Source organism: Grammomys surdaster, unplaced genomic scaffold (genome assembly GCF_004785775.1).
Source record: "Grammomys surdaster isolate TR1022 unplaced genomic scaffold, NIH_TR_1.0 721, whole genome shotgun sequence".
Lineage (NCBI taxonomy): Eukaryota > Metazoa > Chordata > Mammalia > Rodentia > Muridae > Grammomys > Grammomys surdaster.
In genome coordinates, this window is record NW_021605140.1 from 1,785,695 (window position 1) to 1,808,707 (window position 23,013).

A 23,013-nucleotide genomic window follows, 5' to 3' on the forward strand; every position below is an offset into this window, starting at 1 on the left:
AGAGAGAGAGAGAGAGAGAGAGAGAGAGAGAGAGAGAGAGAGAGAGAAGAAATGGCAAGGCTCAGCTGACTTTCAGGGATGTCACCAACCACGTTGGGGAGCCAGATTTGATCTTGAGGACTGTGCAGAAACATGAGTGTCAAGAAAGGCTTGCTTCCAGGCACATCCATTTTTATCACATGACTGTGCTAGCAGGAGACTGCTCCTCAGAACTGGAGGCTTCTGGAAATAATTTAGACTTTGAAAAAGTAACATGAAGTTCGAGCTCTCTAGCCAAGAAGGAAGAAGCTTAACAAACAAATGACAACACCGGCCTGGGGAGACGGTGGCTCCGTCAGTAATGACATGAGGGTCCACTCCCAGCACTCACATACAGTTAGGTGTAGCAAGCAGAGTTGACATCCTCCTCCTGGAGGAGCAGAGAGAGGATCCCTAGTGCTTGCTTGCCAGACAGTCTACAGCTGAGTCAGCCAATCCAGGCTCCCTGAGAGACCCCAGCTCAAAACAGGGTAGAAGGGTGAGGGGTACGGCTCATGGGTAAAGGTGTTTCCTGTCCTGTGACTTTAATTCACCTATGTCCTATGAGTTTAATTCTCAGGTGGAAAGAGAAAACTGATTCTAAAAAACTGTCCTCTGACTTCCACAGGTAAGCTGTGGCCCTTCCCCTGCTAACATAAACTACTTTCTTTCTCTCTCCCTCCCCCTCTACCCCACCTCTCTCAGTACTCAACAGAAGATGGGGATTGTCTTGAAGTGGGTCAGGGATGGATGAGAGCAGACATTAGCAGAAAGAGTGATGAAAAGCAACACAAATTCAGGCTTAGGAAGTTGAGTCCACTCATTAGCTTTGATTACTACAAAAATGTACAACAAACAGGTTATTTACAAAGAAAAACTTTGAGTTCACAGTTCTGGGGTTCAAAATTCTAAGACTGAATTTATTTAAGTCTCTTGTGAGTGTGACACAGGGTGGCAGGGGCGTACACTGGAGAGCATACTCACACTCTAAGCCATAAAACAAAGAGTCGAAACAGAGAGGCTACCACTCCTCTTTGAGGTTGTTCCCCAGTGACTCCCAGACTTCTCATTGGGTCTCACATATCAAATGTTCATGGCGCCTGAACAAAAAGCACCGCCTGAACAATCCCTTGCATATGGGGCATCCCTTTTAGGTGGGGGCATACAACACATCAAAACCCTAGCAACAAGGAAAGGTTTTGAAGAGGGAGTGGCAAATGTTGGCAAATATGAGAGGGTTGAGCAGCACTCAGTGGCTTTGAGAGCATGGATGGCAGCATGGCCTTGACCCAGCAAAGCTCCATGTTCTGTGACACAAAGATCCTTGAGTCAGCTCAAGCACCTGTGACCCACGGAGAAGGTGCCTGCACTCACAGCCCAGTGATACCTCACACCAGACAGTGAAGGTTTGTGAGCATTGTATTTATTCAGTAGAATGAAAAACTCTTTCATATATTAAGATGACTGCTGCTTATCCAAAGCTCTTGAAATGGTTAGGCTCTGAGCACATTAACTCAGATCCAGGCAGTTACAACTGAGCCTGTGGTGTGCTTAAACTCAGCAACGTAGCTACACGAGTTTCCCTCCATTCTCACCCTTGAACTCTAGAAAAACCTAGCACACAAACATCAGTTGTATTGTGTTACCTATTCCTGCTACATTATTTTGTTATTCATTTTGTTAACAAAAAAACTCCACAAACACTATAAAATGATGTCATCAGAAAGACACCTGGGAAGCATAACATTCTCACATTCAAACCGAATGGATTGGATTTCAAATGGTACAATGGAACTCTATCCAGTTGAAACTCTCTTACTAATCTCAAACACCAATATATGTTATTGTTACATAGACTGTGTCCTTAAGTATTAAAAGAAAATAATCTGTCCTGTAAATTTAAAAAATGACCTGTGTGCCCGTGGTTCTGCAAACCATGAAGTACAGAGTAGGCTTCTGTCAGTAGTAAATGAACATTTATCCAGACAGAGCTGTGCTGGACCCAAGGCAGGCAGGCAGGCAGGCTTGTGTCTCCTCCACACCTCAGCACAACTTCTGAGGCAGAAGAAAGGGAATCAAACAATTGTGAGAAAAACCCAAGGTTCTGAATCACAGGCAGCTGTGTGGACCAGACACAGAATCATGAATCATGGGCAGCTGTGTAGACCAAATGTAACTGGCAAGAGGGTGGGCTTGCTTAAAGCCAAACTTAAAAACTGGGAACAACACGGTAAGAAACGGACAACAATGATTTGCAATAGAAGACTACCATACATATCAAACTGGAGAGGACATCCAAATATCCAGAAAACATAGCAATGAGACTTCACAAAATATCCTAGAATCTGAGATTCTAGCAGGGGTCTCAGAGAACATCCCACTAACTTGAAGCCAGAAGGGCCAGTGAGTAGGGTTCAATATCCCCCAAATCTTAGGCAGCCTCACCCTGTCCTTTCTAACCCCACAACCAAAAAAAGTATGGTTTCTCCTAGGATCTTTGGTCCTCCTGACATACTTTCCCTAAGGTGGGATAAAACAGGAGCAGGCTCAGACACAAGCAGGAAGCCACTCTGGCATCCTAGACGTGCCTCTTAGAGTCAAGGAGTCATGTATTCCCTCAGCACTTATCCTAACTAGTCTTTGTCAACTTGACAGAAGCTAGAGTTAGATGTAAACAGAGACCTCAAGTGAGAAAATGCCTCCACCCCGGGTAGGTGGGTCCTGGTGGTATAAGAGCACAGACTGAGCCAGGCAGTGGTGGCACATTCCTTTAATCCCAGAACCCAGGAGCCACAGCCTGGTCTACAAAGTTGAGTTCTAGGATAGTCAAAGGTACACACAGAAACCCTGTGTTGAAAAATAGGAACAAAAAAGAAAGAGAAGGTAGGAGGAAGGGAAAAAGAGAAAGAAAAGCAGGCTGAGCAAGCCATGAGGAGCCAGCTAGCTAGCAGCATTCCTCCAAGGCTTCTGTTTAAACCCCTGCCTCCAGGTTCCTGCCCTGACTTACATCAGTGACGAATTGTGACCTGAGAGTTACAAGATAAAACAAACCCTTTTATCCCCAATTTACTCCTGGACATGGTGTTTGTCACAGCAATAGAGACTGTTACTAAGCCAGCATGAAGTCAACGAGCCACAAATGGCAGGTCTGCCTAGTGATGGTGGTTTGCTGAACTTACAATCTTTTGCTTCTGCTGCATTTTAGATTCAACACAGACCATAGCACATCCCAAAAGCCTATCACGGGAAACACTGTGAAAGGGAATGTCTCCAATGATTTCATGTGGGAAAGCTTCTGGACTGTCTATGGAAGAAGAAATGGAGCTGGCAGGAGAAAGAGGACCCTTTAAACAATGACTTCCAAGTTCATCTTTCAAAACATGAGCCAAAGCAAGAGTTATGGTTAACACACCTCAGGAAGAGCCAAGCTTGGAGTGAGTGAAACAAAGAATTTATTCAGAGGTCTCTTGGAGGCTTTCCTACTCAAAAATACTGAAAGCAAGAGGAGTGGAAGTGGGGATGCCGTGACTCTGGGTAAGGAGCCTTTTACTTGGATAAACAGCGAGGCCCTGTACAGAAATCTTCATAATAATGAAGGATTTTACCTCACTTTATGTGTGAGCTTTTACAAACTGTTTCTATGTGGTACTCTGGTTTTCCAAGATGGCTAAGTGACAGAGTTACACACACTCAAAGCCAGACTACCATGCAGAGTACACCAAAGCTACACTCCACAGAGAGGTCTCCACTGCCCACTGCCCCTGAAATAGACTAATGACTGGGGACACCGTTGGTGGCTGCCCGTCCTGTCCCAGGGACTCTCCTACCTACCACAGTTCTGGAACACAGACAACACGCAGCTCCAGAGGCTTCCACAGACTCGTCAGGAGTGTGAGCAACAGGAGCAGAAGTGAGGACAAACTGAGAGTGGGCGGGAGAAAGGAAGCTTCCAGCAAGTACCTCAGAGAGAAGTCATCTCCATGCACCCATGGAGAGGGCTACAGCAACAGCAATGACGTCAAACTTCAGATCCAATTGTTAGTCACATCTGAAAGACCTTGATGTAGTTTAATATCAGGCTGAGGCTCCAGTTTAAGATGGCAGAGCTCCCAGAACCATGGTTAAACACCATGACTGCTCACCAAGGCAGCACTATGACCTGGACTTCCATCCTGTTCCTTTTCCTTACTGACCTCGGTGTTGACTGTCTTAGCCCTCCCTGTGTGCTGCCTCCTCCCCACTGCTTCCTTCTACTGTCCGAGCCATGGGAATCCTCTGCGCTCTAAGTTCCTCCTCTCCAAGTCTTTCCAAATGAAATGATAGAAACACATGTGCTCAACCAAACCCTCACATCTCACTACTTCTATCTTGTAAGTTGCCCAAGACGTTGAAGATGATAATGTAGTCACCGTCACCTTAAGATCTGTTATCTAAGTTTTAATCCAATTGTCCACTACTGTGAAATGAGGATTTCTGTTGATCATCACATAAAAAGTAAAGAGCAAAGCACATACAAACTCCACTGCAGGAGGTTGGATATTCTGCTTGGAAAGCTCCCATGCTTTGGAAGCCACTCACTGGCATTTCAGTTTTACTTCTGAGAAACATGGGAAAGCCTACAGCTGGTGCTTAAGTATTTGGTGCCATCTGAATTTGGGCCTCAGACAAAGCAACCTTTGAGAGGGCACTCACCTCCTTTCCAGTGGGCGCCCATCACTGGAGATGCTTCGAGGGATGTTGGCAGCTCTTTCTGGAGGGGGCATTTTCCCATCTCCCTTCCCCGAATTCAGCCGTGAGGTCACAGGACTCTGCAGCTGAGATGGAACTTGGGGCGAATGAGCTCCCTTGCTGGCACTCCGCTGCCATTTGTTATTATTCCGGAAGGGGAACTTGAACTCGTAGGAAATGCCTTCATTCATCTTGTACTCCATCACTGGCATGCGGTAGGTTTCTGAGCAACTCCTATTAGGAGGAAGGACCAGGAGAAGACAATGACTACTGCACCTTGTCATGCTGCTGGAAACACACTGACTCCCAGTAACAGTCTTTCGAGTCTTTGGGCCCTGCAGGTTTCCTTTCACAACCTAGTCACAACCCCAGAGGAATCACAAGTGTGTTCCTTTACTCAGTCCGAACTGTGGAGACTGGAACGACGAGTCTAAAAACACACAGGACTCAGGTCAGCTGGGAGCACGGAGAGCTACGGAGGACAGGGAAAGATCACAGAACAGGCAGCTAAACGCAGATAACAGGCAGCTCTGCATAGCTCCGCTCAGAGGTGCAACTAGGCATCTAAAGGGGAGGGCAGCTCTAAATGGGCTGGGACCCCAAGAGCCAAGCAATGAAGTCGGGAAAGACCCCTAAGCCCAACCAGAGACCAAAATGTAGCCTAGGAGGAAGAAAATGTATTACAGAAATGCAACAGTGTTTAGTCCCCCATGGAAGGCCAAGCATAATCTGAAACCAGATTTCGTTTCTTTTCAAAGGAAGGAATCTCTCTTCCTGAGTGACATCAACGGCCAGGGACACACTCCACCTGAAACCCTGGTTCTCAGGAACCTACATTCCATTCTTTCTATCTAAACAAGAAGAGAGTTTCCATCTGTCCTGAGCCAGGCAGACTACTTCTATCCCCGCTACAGCTACAGTATTAACCTGCACGTCGAGATTTCATTGTTAATTCAGGGACTGCAAGGTCTGAGAAGCAGTCACGGTCCGGAAGACTTGAAGGAGGGTGAGCAGCTATGAAGCATCACTTTGGAGGTAACATAGATAAGTCCAAGCAGGGTGTGGGGTGTGGGAGGTGGGGGGTGTGGGAGGTGGGGGGTGTGGGAGGTGGGGGTGTGGGGGTGTGTGTGGGGGAGCCGCACAAGGGAAGCAGGAGGAGCTGCACGGATGAGCCGAGGTTGACATTTTAATTTTAGAAAGTAAAACAAAATTGGTGCAATTGATTTAAGATGCTGTGTTTTACCCAAAATATCTGAAATTGTATCATTTTAACATATAATTAGCAGTGAAAAGTTACTGAGATACCTTATGTTTCTATGAATCTCAAGCAGTTCACAGGGAACCAAACTGCAGCCACCTGTCATTTCCTATTGTCTCTGTGGCGAGGGACCACTTACTGGCTTTGTATCTTACCTATTTCTGTAAAACCTAAGAATCATAGATGGAATCAAGAGTGGGCACTCCTCTGAAGGACAAAGCTAGTGGTAGTTTTAATGCCATATGTAAGTAGTCATGAAAAGCTCTCCATGGCCTTCTGAGAAAAAATGTGGTAGTGAGGGTAACTAAGACAGATGACAGGAAGAGGATAAACCCAAATCTAGCCATACTATAGCGAGTCCATGATGGGAGAGGCAGGCCAGGCTTTAACCCATGGAACAGTACCTGCAGGCTTGGCTTACTGTAGTCCTTACTAGAGAACATCACTCTAACTCTCTGCACTTCCTTTACCCACAATGAATCGCCTACAAAGTGTGGCCTATGACAAAAGGAACTGCCAGCACCTGTTGGAAACCCACCTAGGCCTGTGGTCAGCAGCCATTTCAGTATTTAATGTGACCAAAGGGCAAACTAAAATCTAATGTTAAAAAAGACTGTTTAAAAACAGCTTGGTCCCTCGCTGTGACTTTGGCTCTAAAGAAGAACGTCATTCCTTTCGACAGAGCTCATCTGGAGAATGAGATTTGGGTGGATGAGTTCTAGCTCAAAGATGACATGCTCTCACTTTCAAAGCAAGAAAACTCTCTGCAAACCATTCCTATTTAAAAGATAATTTGACTCTCAAATCCCCAGAAAAAAAAAAAAAACAGTCCTAAAGATAATTTGGTCTTTGCTGTAACTGTTTTTAGCCCGTGAATGGCCCCTGATTGCAGAGCAGCACCCTGCAGAACAAAGCCGCACCATCCAGAGCTCCTCATCTAACCCAGCCGCTACTTCTCTAAGTGGATGAGCTGAAGTCCCAGAGGTCACAGACACCGGTCCTCACAGGCTCTGGAGATGCAACAACAGTGACAGTGAGGGGCCTCCTCACTCATGGGAATTGGGATGGGAAGGACCTCTGGCAGGTCCTCAGAACTGTTTCAGTGTGCTGTCCTCTCTGGGCATTTGTCTCACTCATTTATTAAGAAATGAAGCAGCCATTGGGCCAGCACTGGGAAAAAAAATGAAACAAGACCCACCACGCACAGGGCAGTAACTCAGAAATGTGGCTTTTCTTTATGTCTGTTCTCTTAAACAAACTACAGTTTGTGGAAGGGCTGACCTGTTTCCTGAAAACAGGGAAAAGGTTCTTGATTTTATATTATTTAAATATTTTGGAAGGAAGGGTTGCTGTCAAGCTAACTTCCATTTTTAAAAGCTGCCTTTTCAAAATGCATGTGCACACCTCCTCTAGGCCTGCCTGACATATGGTGGCTGTGTGGCTGCCTAGGTTGATCTCAGGGTCCGGGCAACTGCCAGAATCAAACAGCAATGGGTAGTGAGCTTTGAGGAGGCTCAGCCCACCCGACCCAGAGCCCTAGGAAGGCTGACAAAGAGGAGAGTAATTACTCAGAGAACAGAGTAATTAGTTGCTAGGAAAACAGCAGTGGGAGTGTGAAGTGTGGAGGAAAAAGACAGAAGAGTCATCCTATTTTGTTGAAAACTGTAGCAAGGTGTTAATGCTTCAACATTCCCTTTGAAGCCACTTCTGCAGAAGCCAACAGCTTTTCAGGCCTCCAAAGGCATCTGCACAGTGCACAATTTCCCACCTGCACAGAACAGCCAGCGGGGAGGGCTAGGGCTTAGCACTGAGCCTCCACCCAGCTTTCCAGCTCAGCACCTGACCTGTGCGGGCAGCAATGCACACTTAGAGAGGATGCATGCAGGTTTTCCAGTGGAAGACAGATGTGGCTCCTTCACACGGTGTGTGGGAGTCACCTGCACTGATGTCAGAACAGCTTGTCCCATCTGGCCCAGTGTAGCCTTCTCCAGATTTCATGGTGGTAGCTTCAATGAGGCCAGAGGGAAAAATGACACCATGAACCAGGAATTGTACAGATTTACCAGCACAGCCATGGTTTGCACAAACACACAGGGCCAAGGGTCTGTGCCAACCTATAGAACAGTGCTCACACCTGGATTCTGATGCCAGAGGGGCCTGAGAACTTACTTAAGTTTCTTTCTTTTTTGTAAGACTATCATTTGTTTGTTTGTTTATTCATTTACTGTGCAGTAGGACAAGGTCAGAGGACATTTGTGGGGTCTTCTTCAGCCACATGGGATCCAGGGATCAACCTCAGGTCATCAGGCTTGGTGGGAGTGACTGGACTCGCTGAACTATCACACTGGCCCTACTTGGTTTCTTATAACATGAATAATGGTCATATTTCCTCATAGGATTGCTAAAAGAATTAAATGTGTTAATTCATGTAACAGTGTATTTTTTTATTCTCTAGGACTTAGAACATTGAAGTAAAAATTCAGTCAATGGTATTTCCCAACACTCCAAGGAAGATAACGCCAGCCTCGATGAGCATGGCCAGTAAGCCAGCTCTCCCTCATCACTGGCCTAGCTTCCTAGTAACAACCAATCAGTCTGGTGGCAGCGGGGGCTCCATTCGGTCTGGCCCCATGACAACCTGGAGCCTACAGAAAAGAGCAGGGGCACTGTGTCTATGACTCCGAGAGCTGAGGCACTTTTTCCTGACCATATAAACTATTCCCTGTTTAGGGACATCAAAGGACAGCAGCCAGGTGACAGCAGAGTAGAGCAGGGCACTTGGAGAGTGTTCTAGATAAGAGTCCAATTGCCCTCTGAACCACCATGTGAATCACAGATCAGCAGAAGACTTAATGTAAGTGACAATGGCCTTGGAGTCTCCAGAAAGGCTGGCACGGTCAGCAGATCCTGCTATCCTGGACAGGGACACACACGGGATGATTTTAGGACACTCACCCATCCCACACTGGCTAAACCAAAAAGTTGTATGGTTACAGCTTTTGGTTTCTTGGAACATTCAGCTATTTAGAAGAGAGTGCCCCTTAACCTGCTCAGACTAAAGGACCCCAAGATATTTTGACACAGGTACAAAACCCCCAGGCTGCCTACCTGATAAATGGCATAAATAAATGCTATTCTGAGCAGAGACTGATTTTTAACTAAGTCCACTTAAGTCTTTAAGGGACACAAATAACCAACTATTATGATTTATATTCTATCATCTGCCAATCATAAACCCACGAGCGCTCAGACATAGGACTGGTCATCTTAGGGAGAAAAAGAACTATAGTTTGTTTTTTGTTAATTATCAATATTTATTTATGATTAATCATTAGTTAATTAATTAGATATTGTATGTATTTTGCTTTTTTTTTTTTAAATGAAACAGGTTTTTTTCTGTTTAACAGCCCTGGCTGTCCTGAAACTTGCTTTGTAGACCAGGATGTCCTGAAACTCAGAGATCTGTCTGCCTCTGATTCCTGAGTGCTGGAATTAAAGGTGTGTGCCACAGGCTTTAACTACTAAATCTTAAGACAAATTCTTAGAAAGTAGTGGCTAAAAATATACAACATTTTTTTCTCTTCTTCTTCTTCTTTGTTTTTTTCCAAACAGGGTCTCTCTGTGTAGCTCTAGCTGTCCTGAAACTCACTCTGTAGACCAGGCTGGCCTCAAACTCAGAGATCCACCTACTTCTACCTCCCTAGTACTGGGATTAAAGGCATATGACACAACTGCTTGGCTACAATTTTTTTAAAAACCAACAAAAATAATATTTGATAAGTCTAAAGGGAAAAAAAACCAGTTGATTAGATTTGTTCCATCAAACAACTTCCCCAAAGGCAAAGAAGTGTGGTCAGTGCTGCTGGCTTAGCAGGAGCTGAGCAGGCAGGAGGTTCCGGGCCCTCCCTCTAGGAGAAGGCTACAGATAGATAAGCAGTCAAGGCATCAGGCACAGCACTGAGTCATCTGAAGCCTGATCCTGGCCCCACAGATGCTGCTGGAAAAGAGCCTAGAAGTCGGGCTCAGCTGTGCAGACCCAGACAGCAGAGCTTATGACAACAGTTGAGTTTCTGAACAGTCGTGAGATAAATGGGAGTGAGGAAGCATGGGCAACATGACACATAAACCATTCCGACAGGCCAAGATAGGTGCTGTTTACAGCCCACCAGTGCAAGATGCTGAAGATGGGTGTGGTAAATAGCTTGTGTGGAGCTGCATCCTGTGGCAGCCTTTCCATGCAGGAACCATAAACCTCACAAGAGGACAATTTCACTTTGGCTACTCTGACTATTAAGAGATGTCCCATGTGGTCCAGCAGCCGCAAACTCAGACCTACCTCCGTGGGGTGCAGTCATCGTGGGGAGGGATAATGACAACTTTCACTGTGACTGATGTTCTCAAGAGATCAATCATCTGTTCATGGCTCAGGGTGGCCACTGCCACCTTGCAGATCTCCACGAGGCGGCTGCCCTGCCTCAGACCTGCTTGCCACGCATAGCCGTAGGGCTCTACATCCGCCACGATGCCCTCATAGTTGACATGGAAGCCAAGCTGTCCTAGGCCATTTCTTCGCAGAGTCATTTCCACTGACTCACAACCTTTTGAAACAAACTAGACAAGGGAAAGAGAGGTATTGGGTTAAGTGCTGAAAGTTATTAAACAGTGAACTCGGAATTAAAAAAATACTGCCTTTGGTTATTCCTAACGTCCTGTAGCTGGTTGAAGGGCAGGCTGGTTATTCCTCTTCCCTAGTCTCTATTTGGGAGGCAAACACAATACACTGGCTGCCTCCACAGGGCTCAGTGGCTTTCTTGACGTTATAGGAAAATCTGGGAGAGACCTACAGAGAGCTGGCAGCAAAGAGAACTTAGATTCTGCATTCAATAGCTCTTAAGAAATAATCTAAGATGGGTTATTAAGCGGTTTCTTGAACAGCTTTCGCAACAACGACAGCAACGACAGTCACAGGGCACTGAGACTGAGTTATATGCAGGTGACTTCCCAGCACAAGCCCCAGACAACATGTCCTCCCACCCGCCCTGGGCTGCTACTTTTCCTCAACAAATGATGGAAAGCAGGAGCATCAGATAAACTGTGTTGCTTCACATATCAGCAAAGGAATTGCCAGAGTAGCCAATCATGCCCCACAACCCTCTGTGCCCTGGCTTTAGCCTGCCGAACCCCTAGGAGTGAGAATGGTAACAGCAGACAGTCTCACCTGCAGCCTTTTGACAATTTCTTTGATATCTTCACTGCTAATGAAGCTCTCCACCGACACACACTCTCCCCGCTCATAGAAGATTTTGAGGCTGCTGTCGCTGGAAGTCCACCCTATCACATCTCTGCAGGAGCAATTGAAAGCTACACTCTTTGTTTCCTGCTCAATGAGGACGATGAACTCATTGGAGATCCCAAGGAGGCAGTCAAATTCCATGGCTTTGTTGTAGTCTTTGGCCCGGACTCCCCACACAATGGCCCCCATGCTACTGAGCTCAGCTCCTGGATAAGGCTTCGACTTTTCCTTCTTCTTGGAGGCCAGAGAAATAAATGGAAACTTGCCAGAAGGGTCGATAGGTGTGTTGGTGACGTTCTTTTCTGCCAGATCTTTCAGGTATTCCTGGCGGGTCCGCGTAGCCATGGCCCGGAACTTCTCTGATTTATGAGCAGCATTTTCTGCATTAATCACTTTGGCCAAAAGGAAGTCCCTGAACACGTTTGACTTGGGGAAGGTGACCCCTTTAGGAATGGGAGGTCCAAAAGAAGGCACATCTCTGGACCTGGTGACTGCCACACTGAGAGACAAAGCAAAGAACAAGGGATGAGACGTCTGTCGGTCTGTCTATCTTCTACTACACCATGGGGACAAAGGGCCAGGGCTGCAGCTCAGTGGTAAAGCACTGCTCCCGCGCAGACATGCAAGGCTCTGGCTTTGATCCCCAGTACTAAGGAAAGGGGGTGAGCATATGCTAAAGGTAAGGCAATCGCTCACTTTGTGCAAGAAAGAACACAAATTTCTGCCTAATTAGTAAACGTTTTAGTTTACTTAAGTTTTTTCCAGGCACTCTTTTTACCTAAAAGCTTAAAGTCAAAACTTCATTTCTTTATCAGCAGGAGACTAACCACCACATCATGGGGGTTAGTTATGTTGGCTTACTGTAATGTTCCACACAACAGAATTAAAGCTACTTTAAATGCCTACAGACTATCTCCAAGTGGAGGTTGCTATAATCACACAGTCTTTCAGGACAGAGATTCTGTCAGAACACAGATGTGTCCTCCACTTAAAACAGAATGGCTGTAGGCCAGATACACAGCTCATCAGGGAAATACCAGGAGATACACGGCCTGTAAGAAACAAGTCATTTCTAATAAAGCAAATACTATCTGTTGGCCCATGTGTGCGGTATCATGAGACCAGATTAAAAGGATAACTTTAAAATAAAAATATCAATAGCAATTATGATTTTTATAGAATTGCCACAGTACTTGGAAATCTTTTTTTTTAAAAAAACAGAGCTATTCTTTGGTCTAAATGTTCTGCCTTTGGTCTGTGGTTCTGCAAGAAGCACATCTCCCATTCCTGTTTCTTTAAGTCAGACTGACCCAAGAAAGCTTGTTTCCATTGCTGCTTTTGCAAACACATCGCTAAAAAACAGGGCCATGGAACATCGACATCTGTACTCATCTACTAATTTTAATCTTAAAAAGAAAAATACCAAAAGTTTCCTAAAACAAGAGAAGCTGGGTAGAAATGAAGAGGGTGTATGGCATATGCCAGTCTTCATGATCCCACCTGACACCCTCAGCCAAGGCTGATGGGAATGAAGGTGACGACCCCCTTTCCACATGGTTTAAAATCGAGTCAGCCATGAAACTGTGCACTAGAAAATGTTTTATGTGAGTTTTCAAGAGAAAAGATACTTCACGAAAGTAACTTGAGAGTGCTTTCAAAGTAAACGGAAGGCACTTGCCTCATGCAGGAGCTGAAGCAAGAGGAAACTGTGAGTTTTATGTATCTTGGGATACATAGTGAGTTTCCTAACAGCCTACAAAAATGAGACCTTCTCTCACCCTCCCTGAAAGGGGTTGGAGTGGGGCGAATCTCACTTTAAGATACTCAGCCACTTTTAGAAGAAAAAAAAAGTCTGTATCTTATAGAAACGGGATAGATAAATCTACAAGTGAAGGTTTTATACTTAGAAGTTAAACTTGGGTGAAATGGAAAAGCTTTACACGATATATGCTTTCACAAGTTTATCTTTAAAAGAAGATTACCTGGCTCACTTCATGACAAAGGGAGGTGTCAGCCAACACCCATGCTCTGACTGCACGGGGAAGCCCCAGACTCCCCCGTGCATGCATCAGGGCCTAATTACATACTATTACAAAGGCAATTTTTCTTGTCAATGTGAGCTGTCTGGCTTGAATGCTGACAGCTGTGTAATTTTAATTTGATCATGTTAGCTTTTCCCTTCTTCTGAAGCTGAGCAGAAAATGCTGAAATCCAGATTTGGTAGGTCTTCCACCAGGAATCCTGTGAGGATCCAGAAATGTTTAATATCTTTCATTTTAAAGTTGGCAATTCTTTGCTAATTTCACTTGGACCATTACTCTTCCTCGGGAAGCAGCTGTGGCTTTCCTGTAACTAAAGAGAGGCGAATGCTCAGCAGGGCTGGGACCCTGAGCACGTCTACTTGCCCCTGAGCCTGCAGGAATATATAGATCTATTTATTAAACGACAGAACTTCAGACAAACACACACTGGCAACCTACCAAAAATAAGAAGCTTCTAGAATGAACTGTGAGGGCGAGAACTGAGTCTTCACCATGTAATTATCTGTGATTCACCACAGATGGGAGGTAAGTGATACAGACAGTAATCAGGCCTGCAGTATTAGAAACAATCCTCAGGACGACAGTGAGGAAGGAGGAGGGCCTAGGAGGCATCTCTCACACAGTTTTGTTCTAGCCACATTAACTTTCGGTTCCACAAGAGGCTCACTGATTTACATGACACAGAGGGTAGACTCTTGATGGTGAGGCCTGGTATAAGCTAATTAGAATATTTTGTCTCAATTCAAAAGGAACTTTGTCTAGAATATCTCAATATAAATCCCTAAGGTTAACTATAAATAGTTCTTGCTATTTTTACAGTGGATTCCAAAGGGCCTCTCCTCAGCCACACTTACCTTAGGCTGGTTTGCTGCACTGTATCTTGGCAATGGCCCACCCTTGCTAGCCCTGTTCCCTTAGCATCATAGAGGATTAGGACCCACCACACAGGAAAAGCTGAGCTTAGAGGCTGAAGCAGTCAGGGAAGGGCAGCACTGAAAGGGACTTTAGAGAGGTCACCAGCCCTCAAACTTCCATAAAATCGGGAGCTTCACCTCAGACTTGCCTTCAACCTTACATTCTACAAAGGAAAATGTGTGTGTCCATTTTCATCTACAGATATATTCTCCAAAGTCCCTGAAAACAACAAGAAGACCCAGAGAGTGCCCAGTGTTTATGTCTGGGTAAACAGTGGGTTCAAATCCATCACTTTCCAGAAAACTACGATGATCTGCATGGCTCCTGGAGCGTGCCAGGGCTGAAGGCAAACTCTGAACATCAACAACAGAGGCCCCACCCTGCCTACTCCACCCCCACCTCCAGGAAAAGACTACACCTTTCCCCTTCTCTCCCTTTGGTACCTGAATCATCCACACAAATCTCCTAGCCTAAGAGACCAGCACCAGGCTGCGTCTGCTTGGTCTGGACTATGTAACATTCACTAGCATCAAAGACTTTGAATGAAATAATATATCTTGGTACACAATTGTCAGTTAGGCAAACAAGGATGCTCTAAGGACAGCTGAATAGAAGTATTAACACAAACAGAGCAGAATAAGAAATTAGAACTTTAGAGCCACACATGGCAGATGGGTACACCTGAAATCCCAGCACTTGGAAGAATCAGAAGTTCAAGGTCACCTTTGGCTACATAGCAGGTTCAAGGCCAGCCCAGGCGACATGACTCTTCCTTGAAGGAGTGGGAGCTGATGAGGAAGGGGACAATGAGATTGATCAAGGGGTGAATGTACTTGCCACCAAGCTTGATTCCCAGAGCCCACATGAGAGAAGAAAGAACCTGCTCCGGTAAGTTGTCCTCTGACTTTTGACCTGTATGCCATGGCTCCCCCATCCTTAAACATCAAATACATAAATAAATATAAAAAAACAAAACCAAAAAAACCCCTCCACAACCTAAAAGAACAAAAGCTAAAAGAAGTAACTTGAATTTTGGAAGCATGTAAACAGCAATTATCAATTGATTTCAACTTCAAGTTGGAAAGAAAAATGAGGCCAGGTCTGGTAGTTCAGTGGTGTAAACTTGGCCACTCAGGAAGCAGAGGCAGGAGGATTCCAAGTTCAAAGGCTGCCAGGACTACAGAGTAAGTTCAAGCCAGCCTGTTTAATGTAGTGAGATCTTCTCAGAATAAACGAGGAAAGAGGCCTAGGGATGCTGCACAGAGGGTGGGCTCGCACAGCACATGCAGTGGGGGAGGGAGGTGAACGCACAGCACATGCAGGGGGGAGGTGCTTGCACATCACCGCCTCCGCCTCCGCCGCCACCAGGACCACCACCACCACCACCTCTGCTGCCACCACCGCCAGAGAAGGGTAGATCACAACTGATATCAATCAGTATTTTAAATTATATAGCTTATTATATAAAAATAACTTAGATATATTTAGTAAATAAAATAATGGATCAAAATAGTATCAAAATTTCTTTTGCCTACTTATGTATTTATTTTATTTTGTTTATTTTGTTTTAAATCTGGCTAATCTGTGAAATAAAGAAGTCATGAATTTAAAGGGGAGTGGGGCTAGGTATACAACAGGGTTTGGAGGGAGGAAGGAGAAGGGAGAAATGTAATTAAATTGTAATTTCCAAATTCAAAAAAACAATTAAAAAACAAAATTAGTACATGGCTTGCACTGTTTCTACTGGACAGTGCTGATTTAGACAAAGGCTTGAAAAGAAAATAGTTCCTTTAAAATACATTATATGGGAGGGGGCTGAAGAGATGGCTCAGCTGTTAAGAGCACTGCCCTTCTAAAGGTCCTGAGTTCAATTCCCAGCAACTACATGGTGGCTCACAACCATCTATAATAGGATCTGATGCCCTCTTCTGGTATGTCTGAAGACAGCTACAGTATACTCATATAGACAAAATAAATTAATAAAGTATTAGAAAAAAATACATTGTTTGGCAGTCCACTGGCCAAACTTCGCAGTGTTCAAAAGGGTTTCACTGTCTATCTACACAGTAGTATGAAATCCTTTGTCAAATCTAATAGACAGCACATGGGAAATGCTCAGGGTATTTGAAACAATTACAACAAATGGCTAATAAAACACAAAAAAAAAAGCCTTAAAGAGTATGCTTAGAAACGTTAGTGTAAAGGGCTTTTTAATAGCAACATTTTTTTTTTAAAAAAAGAACTTCTAATTATTATGAACATTCATCTCTGATCCTGCCTTGCCAAAAGAAATATATAATTAGCAGCATGAGTAACTAGTTAGTTGGTGACCAGATGGTATGGATGAAGGACAGCACCTAAGGAGGAGGTGCAAATGGGAAGGACAGGTGTCTAACCAACAAGCCCGGCAAAGCCAGCATCACCAGTTACATCATCATGTGAATTTAGCCAACTCTGCACACAATGCAGAGATAAAAATGACAGTAACAGACTTCCCACCATACTCCAGAACACAGAGCTGGGGGCTGGGCAAGCAGAGCCATCACCCACCACCCACTCAGCCACTGCAGCCCGATGCCTACCTGTAACAGACACTCTCAGTGCAGGGGTTGTGAGCCCGGACAATGACAAAAACATGCTGAAAGTGAGATCGGATGTTTTTCGGGCTGAATGGTTGTGCTCCGGGCTCTTGGAAAACAATTGTCACAATGTCATTCCCAATATGCCGCTTCCTAAGGAGCTACAAGAAAACAAGCAAACACCACTGTGAGTGCAGACACTTAAAGATACCCTCTCTACCATTCCCCATGCTGAAGGTATCTAGTCCACAATGGCGCAGGGATCACAGTTCCTGTCAATACTTTAGCCTGTCTTAGCATCTTCTCCAAGGAGGAACATGGAATTGAATATTCTAAAATCTGCATAAAGGATATAGCCATTCAAACAAAGCTAACTAAAATTGGACATGCCTCAAACCTCAGTTTCTATAGCAACAGTTAAGTTCTGTTTTCAGGCAAGAAACTTGCCATTGGGGAAGCGCTTCAGAGATGAAGAATGACTGAAGTACTTACACCACGATTGTTACGTTAGTTTCCTTTACTGAGCATGTGGACAAGGGGTTTCCTGATAGACAGTTTGTATCGCAAGCTAGGAACAAAGAACACTACTCCACAAGTAGTAACAATTTAAAGGCAGGTTAGGTTTTAGGTTTGAACACCTTCCTTAATTACAGAGATCTGTTTCAGACTACCCTCTGATTCCTGCTCTCACACTAGGTCATGGTTGTCAAAGTCAGGCACATCAAGCTAGTCAGTTCCTTCTGAGGAGGCTACTCAGATACTGTGATTATCCTATAAAAAAAAAAAATTGGAGTGATGTTTGTTTTTCTCATTTGTGTTTTATGGAAGCTCTTGGAAGCCAAACAACTAAAAATTGCAAAAACTAACTATGTTGCACACAAACCTATACTCACACAACTCATTTATTTAAATTCTCTAGGAATATTAAAACATGGAAATTACATAAAACCAATAATATAGTGTTGCCCTCCAGCTGGAAAACAGCAGCCTTTTAGATCAGAGCTGGAAGTTTACAGAAAAATGTCTAGGAAATATACTTTTTTAAAAAAGCCTATTGTTTTATTTACAGTAGACTGTTCCACATGCATGTATCTGTGCCTTGCATGCAAGCTTGATACTTGTAGAGGCCAGCAGAGGGTGCTGGACCCTGAAACTTAAGTTATAGATCATTGTAAGGCTCCAAGTGGATATTGGGAACCAAACCTGGGTCCTCCGGAAGAGCAGCAAAGTACCAATCTAACTCTGCAGCCCTGGGAAACATACTTCTAACCTTAGGAATTTGAAAGCATTTCAAGCTATCGTCCAGTGAAGAAGTTTCCTGCATTTCTAAGTATCAAACAGGATGGAGATGAAGCCTGATGTGAAATGATTGCTATCTAGAATGTAGCCAGAACATTCACACTACAGTGAGATCACGGATAAAAACAAACATTGTCTCTACACACATATCATTATCTTTTTTTCTGCAAAATCATTCTTCAATACATCTTGATATGTGAAACTCATGTTTTAATAAGGACTCAAATCCATTTGTCTTATGCTAAATGTAAACAAAACTGTATTTATTTTAAATACATGCAAAGTATTTTAAAAGATATACTCTTTAAATATATTTCTATGTATAAAGTTGTCTACACTGAAGAAAACAAATTAATTAGCTAGAGAATATTAAATTCTTAGTATGTAGCAGTAGAGATTACTTTAACATTTTAATCTAGGACTGTAATGATTTTGCTTTCATTGATTCCCCCAAATTAAACTATGTATACAGTTGTGTACTGAAATGGTAACCTATCCTGCCCAGCACTTCAACAACTACATCCTGGTATTAAATATTGTAGCCTACCTAACAAATCTCATGTTTTTCTGCAAAGGAACAGATCTTTTTCTCCTCAATGATTATTCATGAATGTTCTACTGACTGGTTAGAATGAGTTTCCTTTAACTCTTTCAGAATGGTGATTTCCACTCAGAAGTCTATAAACCATGCCCAGAATCTGTACTAGAGAGCTCATCTTCAGGTGGGTTTATTGCAGATCCATGGCTACTCACCATTTTGTTTCCTACTTTTGATCATTTTGGTAACTAACCTGGAAAAGCAAAGTTCTGTTACTTAGGCTTGAGAGTGAACCCAATGCAGCAAGGTGTGAGGTCAGCTGAGATCACTGAAGGAGCCCTGATTCATTCTGCAGGCAGCCCTGTTAGTACAACAGACAATGAAACATGCATACCCACTAGGAAGCCGGACATGAAACTGGGCAAGTTTGCAATGGATATGGGTGGTGAGAATGTGTGCTTTTGGCTTCTTCTCAGGTTCAATCCAACATTACTTTGAACTAGTTTCCCAGATCGTGAGTGCTGATACTGTCCAACAGTCCTGTTAGTTTCCACCTTCCTCCGTGACAGTCTGCACATCCTGGTTCCTCCACTCCTCTTACGTTTGGTGACTAGGAGCGGCCCTGATCTCTGCAGGACTCAGTGTAGTTACACTTGACATTATCCATTCTACTCCGTGCCATTTCCTGATGAAGGAAGAACATGGCTCTGGACCCTACTGACACTCTCCCTGACATTCTTGCTGTTGTGTTGTTTCCCTTGGACATTAGATGAAGCATCAGTACTCCCTGTTATAAACACTGGCCTCTTAAGAAGAATCTTCGCCCACTTGTGTAGGCCCTTTGCAACCCTGCAGAGTCATCCAATCACAGTGACTTCAACTTGTTCTCTTCAGATTCCACGAAAACCTTCATCCCCGGTGTGAGAAGCAAATGATTAATTCACAAAGCCGTCCATCCAGCTGGCTGTCAACCTAGAATCTGAGTCTCTTCATTTGTTTTCGGTCACTCGCTAGTCCCTGCTTCCACAAAGCACAAAGCGCCCTGCTGCTGTGACAGGTGCAATGCTACATCCCGATTTTGCACACTCGTCACTCAGGCTTCTGGGGGGAATGCAGTAAGGAAGCACGGGTGCCAGCAGCTCTTACCTGTTGCTTGTTGTTAGGTGTATAGGGCAGCATGGTGGAGACGTGGAACATTATCTCATAGTCTTTGTAGGTTGTGTACAGAGAGTGGGTTCCAGTGGAGTCAGCTACAGTTCAGGAAAAATAACACAACTCATGAGACCATTGCAAGGGCTGGAAAAGAACTCACCAAGAGAATGCCTTGAAAAATGACCAGGAAATTAAAGAGCCAAAGGAAGGCTTTCAGAGGTGTTCTGACTCATTTTTAAACACCCAATTCTCTCTTGCAGTCCTAAGAAGTCTATAAATGGGTATTTTCTCAGAATAAATGTTTTTTAGAAAAGTTATGAACAAATAAACTAAATTATTCTCAAACAGACAAACAAACTGGGAGGTGGGGAGTGGGACATGGCTCATTGGATAAAGAGAGAGACTCTCCAGTGGTACCTGCTGTAATTCTAGCACAGTGAGAGACAGGGGACTGTCAGAACAAGCTGAGTAGTGATCAAGGAAGATAGCTAATGTCATCCTTTGGTCTCCACACTCACACACATTCATGTGCAGGTATGGCTGCATTCATCCACACATGCATGCACCCCACATGTATGTGTGTGTGTATACATATATACGTGTATATACATACAAACATATGCACACAAAAATAAAAATAGAAACCTAATTAGCAAACAATTTAAAATATGCTATTGCCATGCATGGAGGCCCACCCCTATAATCCTTGTGCTCAAGAAGCTGAGACAGGAACATCCCAAGTTCAAGGCAACCCTGGGCTACATTCAGTTCCAAGCTAGACTGGACTATACATAGCAAGGTCTTGTCTTTTAAAAAAAAATTAAATTTAAATAAAAAATTTTAAGTGATAAATAAATGCTGTAAGATTTCTAACAATCACAGCAAACGGCCTAGTGGTTACTGCAATGTGGAGTAGTCATCAGCAGAAGCAATATTACTGTCGACAGCTACGACATCAAAGGTCCGCTTTCTATTGGCAATAAAATCACAGGTAGCTGGTTGTCTATGTTTATTAACTGAAGGAAATGTTAAATTCAATCTAGGTCTGGTAAAAACAAAAACATAATTTCCCATTCACCTTCACAGACATCAAAAAACCAATTTCTTAACATTTCAATTCAATTAAGAACGATAAGAGATGAACATTGGAGACCAAGTTGAAGGAGTACCCTCAAATGTTAAAGGCACGAGAGACCATGCTGGTCTCTAAGGAAAAACAACCTCTACTACTTAAATCAAAATGATTTCCAATCAATGTGCCCACAGACACCTATAGTCAGGAAAAACCAAACCGAAACAACAAAGAACCAGCCAGCAGGAAGGGACTGTTGAGACTCAGAGGTCTGGATTTCCAGATTACCCAGAGAACCTAAGAGCATTCATTTGAGGTAGACTAAAACCACCAACCATACTTTTTTGAGGACCGAAACTTGACTGCACGTTAGTGAGTTGGTGCCTACTGTGTTTTAGCGAACGAACGACATAGCAAGACAAAGTCACTGGCATGCATAAGAGGTGGGCAGGAGTTTTCAAAGTCACTATGCAAGCATTAGTGGGGAAGCCTCCTTAAAAAGCAAGATCAGCAGGCCACACCCAGCACTGCAGCACAGCGGGCAGGAGGTCTCCCAAGGAGCCTAGTTTCAGTGGCTCATTAGGGAACTGATGCGGGAGTTCCCACTGCTCTGAGGCACTGCTCCAAGCACACTATCAAAATTCAGATTCCAAAACATGATCCTGATGCCTGGGCTTCAGACTGGAGTCTACTGGAGGATCTTCATTTTGAAGCTCATGAAAAATGCAAAGAAATAAGCTAAATATAGAACAAAGCAAAATTGACTTTTCATAATTGCAAAATACATAGCAACATGTAAGTACTGAAGAAAAAGCTCATAAATATTAATGGCCATCGCCAGAAAAGACCATTACTATAATAAAGTGTCTTTCTCAACCATCTAAGGCTGTTTTTAAGTATGAAGGACTTATCTATAGTTAGGAACCTGCTATAAATATCTGCAGATCAACCTGCTATTAATATCTTGCAAGACTTTGAGGTGAATGTGGCAGCTTTGATGTGTTTCAAGCTGATTTTAAGCAAAACTGATGAGCTAGAAAAAATACTGCCACCAACATTTGCCTTATGAACATGACTACCAGAAAGAAGAGTTCTCTGGACAGCGATCTGTTTTTCTACTTTTAACCCTTTCATTCTCTGCACACCTTACTTCATGTGTTGGCTGCTGCCTGACCAGCCTTTTTGGGGCTCTTTGGAATCCCCACAGGTTTGCTAGTGTTTCGAACAGTTTGAAAATGGTTTCCTAAGGTTAGAGATGAGACTAAGGCCAAACAGTGGGAACTCCGTTTTCAAGAAAAAAGCAGTTTCCCAATCCTGAGGTTACCATGTACAGGATACAAGTGTCAATGGTACCAGAGAAAAGAGAAAAGAATCTTCTCATATCTTCTACAACTGCGGTACTCAGTGTTCTTGCTTTGCTTTTAGTGCCCCTGAAACCATCAAAGTCTTAAGAGAATGACAATCTGGGAAAAGGAAACAAAGTTGATGTTGTTGAAGTTGATGTTACAGAGAATACATAGCAAGCGATCTCAGGAGTGCTGATGCTGATCCGTAGCGTAGTTGGATGGAATCTTTTTCTTATGGTTTATAGAGACGAGGTTTCTCTGCGTAGCCCTGGCTGTCCTAGAACTCACTCTACATACCAGGCTGGCCTCAGACTTGGAGATCTGCCTGCCTCTGCCTCCTAAGTGTGGGGACTAAAGGTGTACCCCACTACTACCTGACTAGTAGTAAACCCAGGTCGTCTTGACAGTAATATGTCCACCTCCAACTCACAGCATCAGTGAGCTACACAGTTATGAATCCTGCCATACTCAACAACTATGTCATAAAAAGAAAATCCTTTAGCAGGTATGGTGGGGCACATATCTATAATCCCAGAACTCGGCAGGCTAGGAAAGGAGGGTCTGAGTTAGAGGACAGTTTAGGCTACATGGTAATATCTTGTCTGAAAACCTCAAATAAAACTCTCATTACTCAGAGCAGATAATACTAAGATAGAAAACCAAGGGAAGACAATGTCCACTGTACAAGACCACAGCAAAGCAATAAGACACTGCCACGCTTTGGGAAGCTGTGGGCAAGCCAGCAAGTCAGCAGTAGCAGGTCTACTTGAAGG

At 43.9% G+C, this 23,013-nt stretch overlaps 1 protein-coding gene across 3 annotated transcripts in view; it reads right to left on the reverse strand.

Moving 5' to 3' along the window:
* The window catches only part of Sipa1l1 (signal induced proliferation associated 1 like 1), a 198,361-nt gene that overhangs the window by 44,741 nt on the left and 130,607 nt on the right, over positions 1-23,013 (reverse strand). For all 3 annotated transcript variants that reach the window (XM_028782145.1, XM_028782144.1, XM_028782143.1), the window contains exons 8-12: positions 19,817-19,920; positions 16,837-16,994; positions 11,223-11,796; positions 10,341-10,615; positions 4,711-4,980 (exon numbers count right to left, since the gene is read on the reverse strand). In XM_028782145.1, coding sequence (XP_028637978.1) covers positions 4,711-4,980; positions 10,341-10,615; positions 11,223-11,796; positions 16,837-16,994; positions 19,817-19,920 — 1,381 coding nt within the window. The remainder of the gene's footprint in view (positions 1-4,710; positions 4,981-10,340; positions 10,616-11,222; positions 11,797-16,836; positions 16,995-19,816; positions 19,921-23,013) is intronic.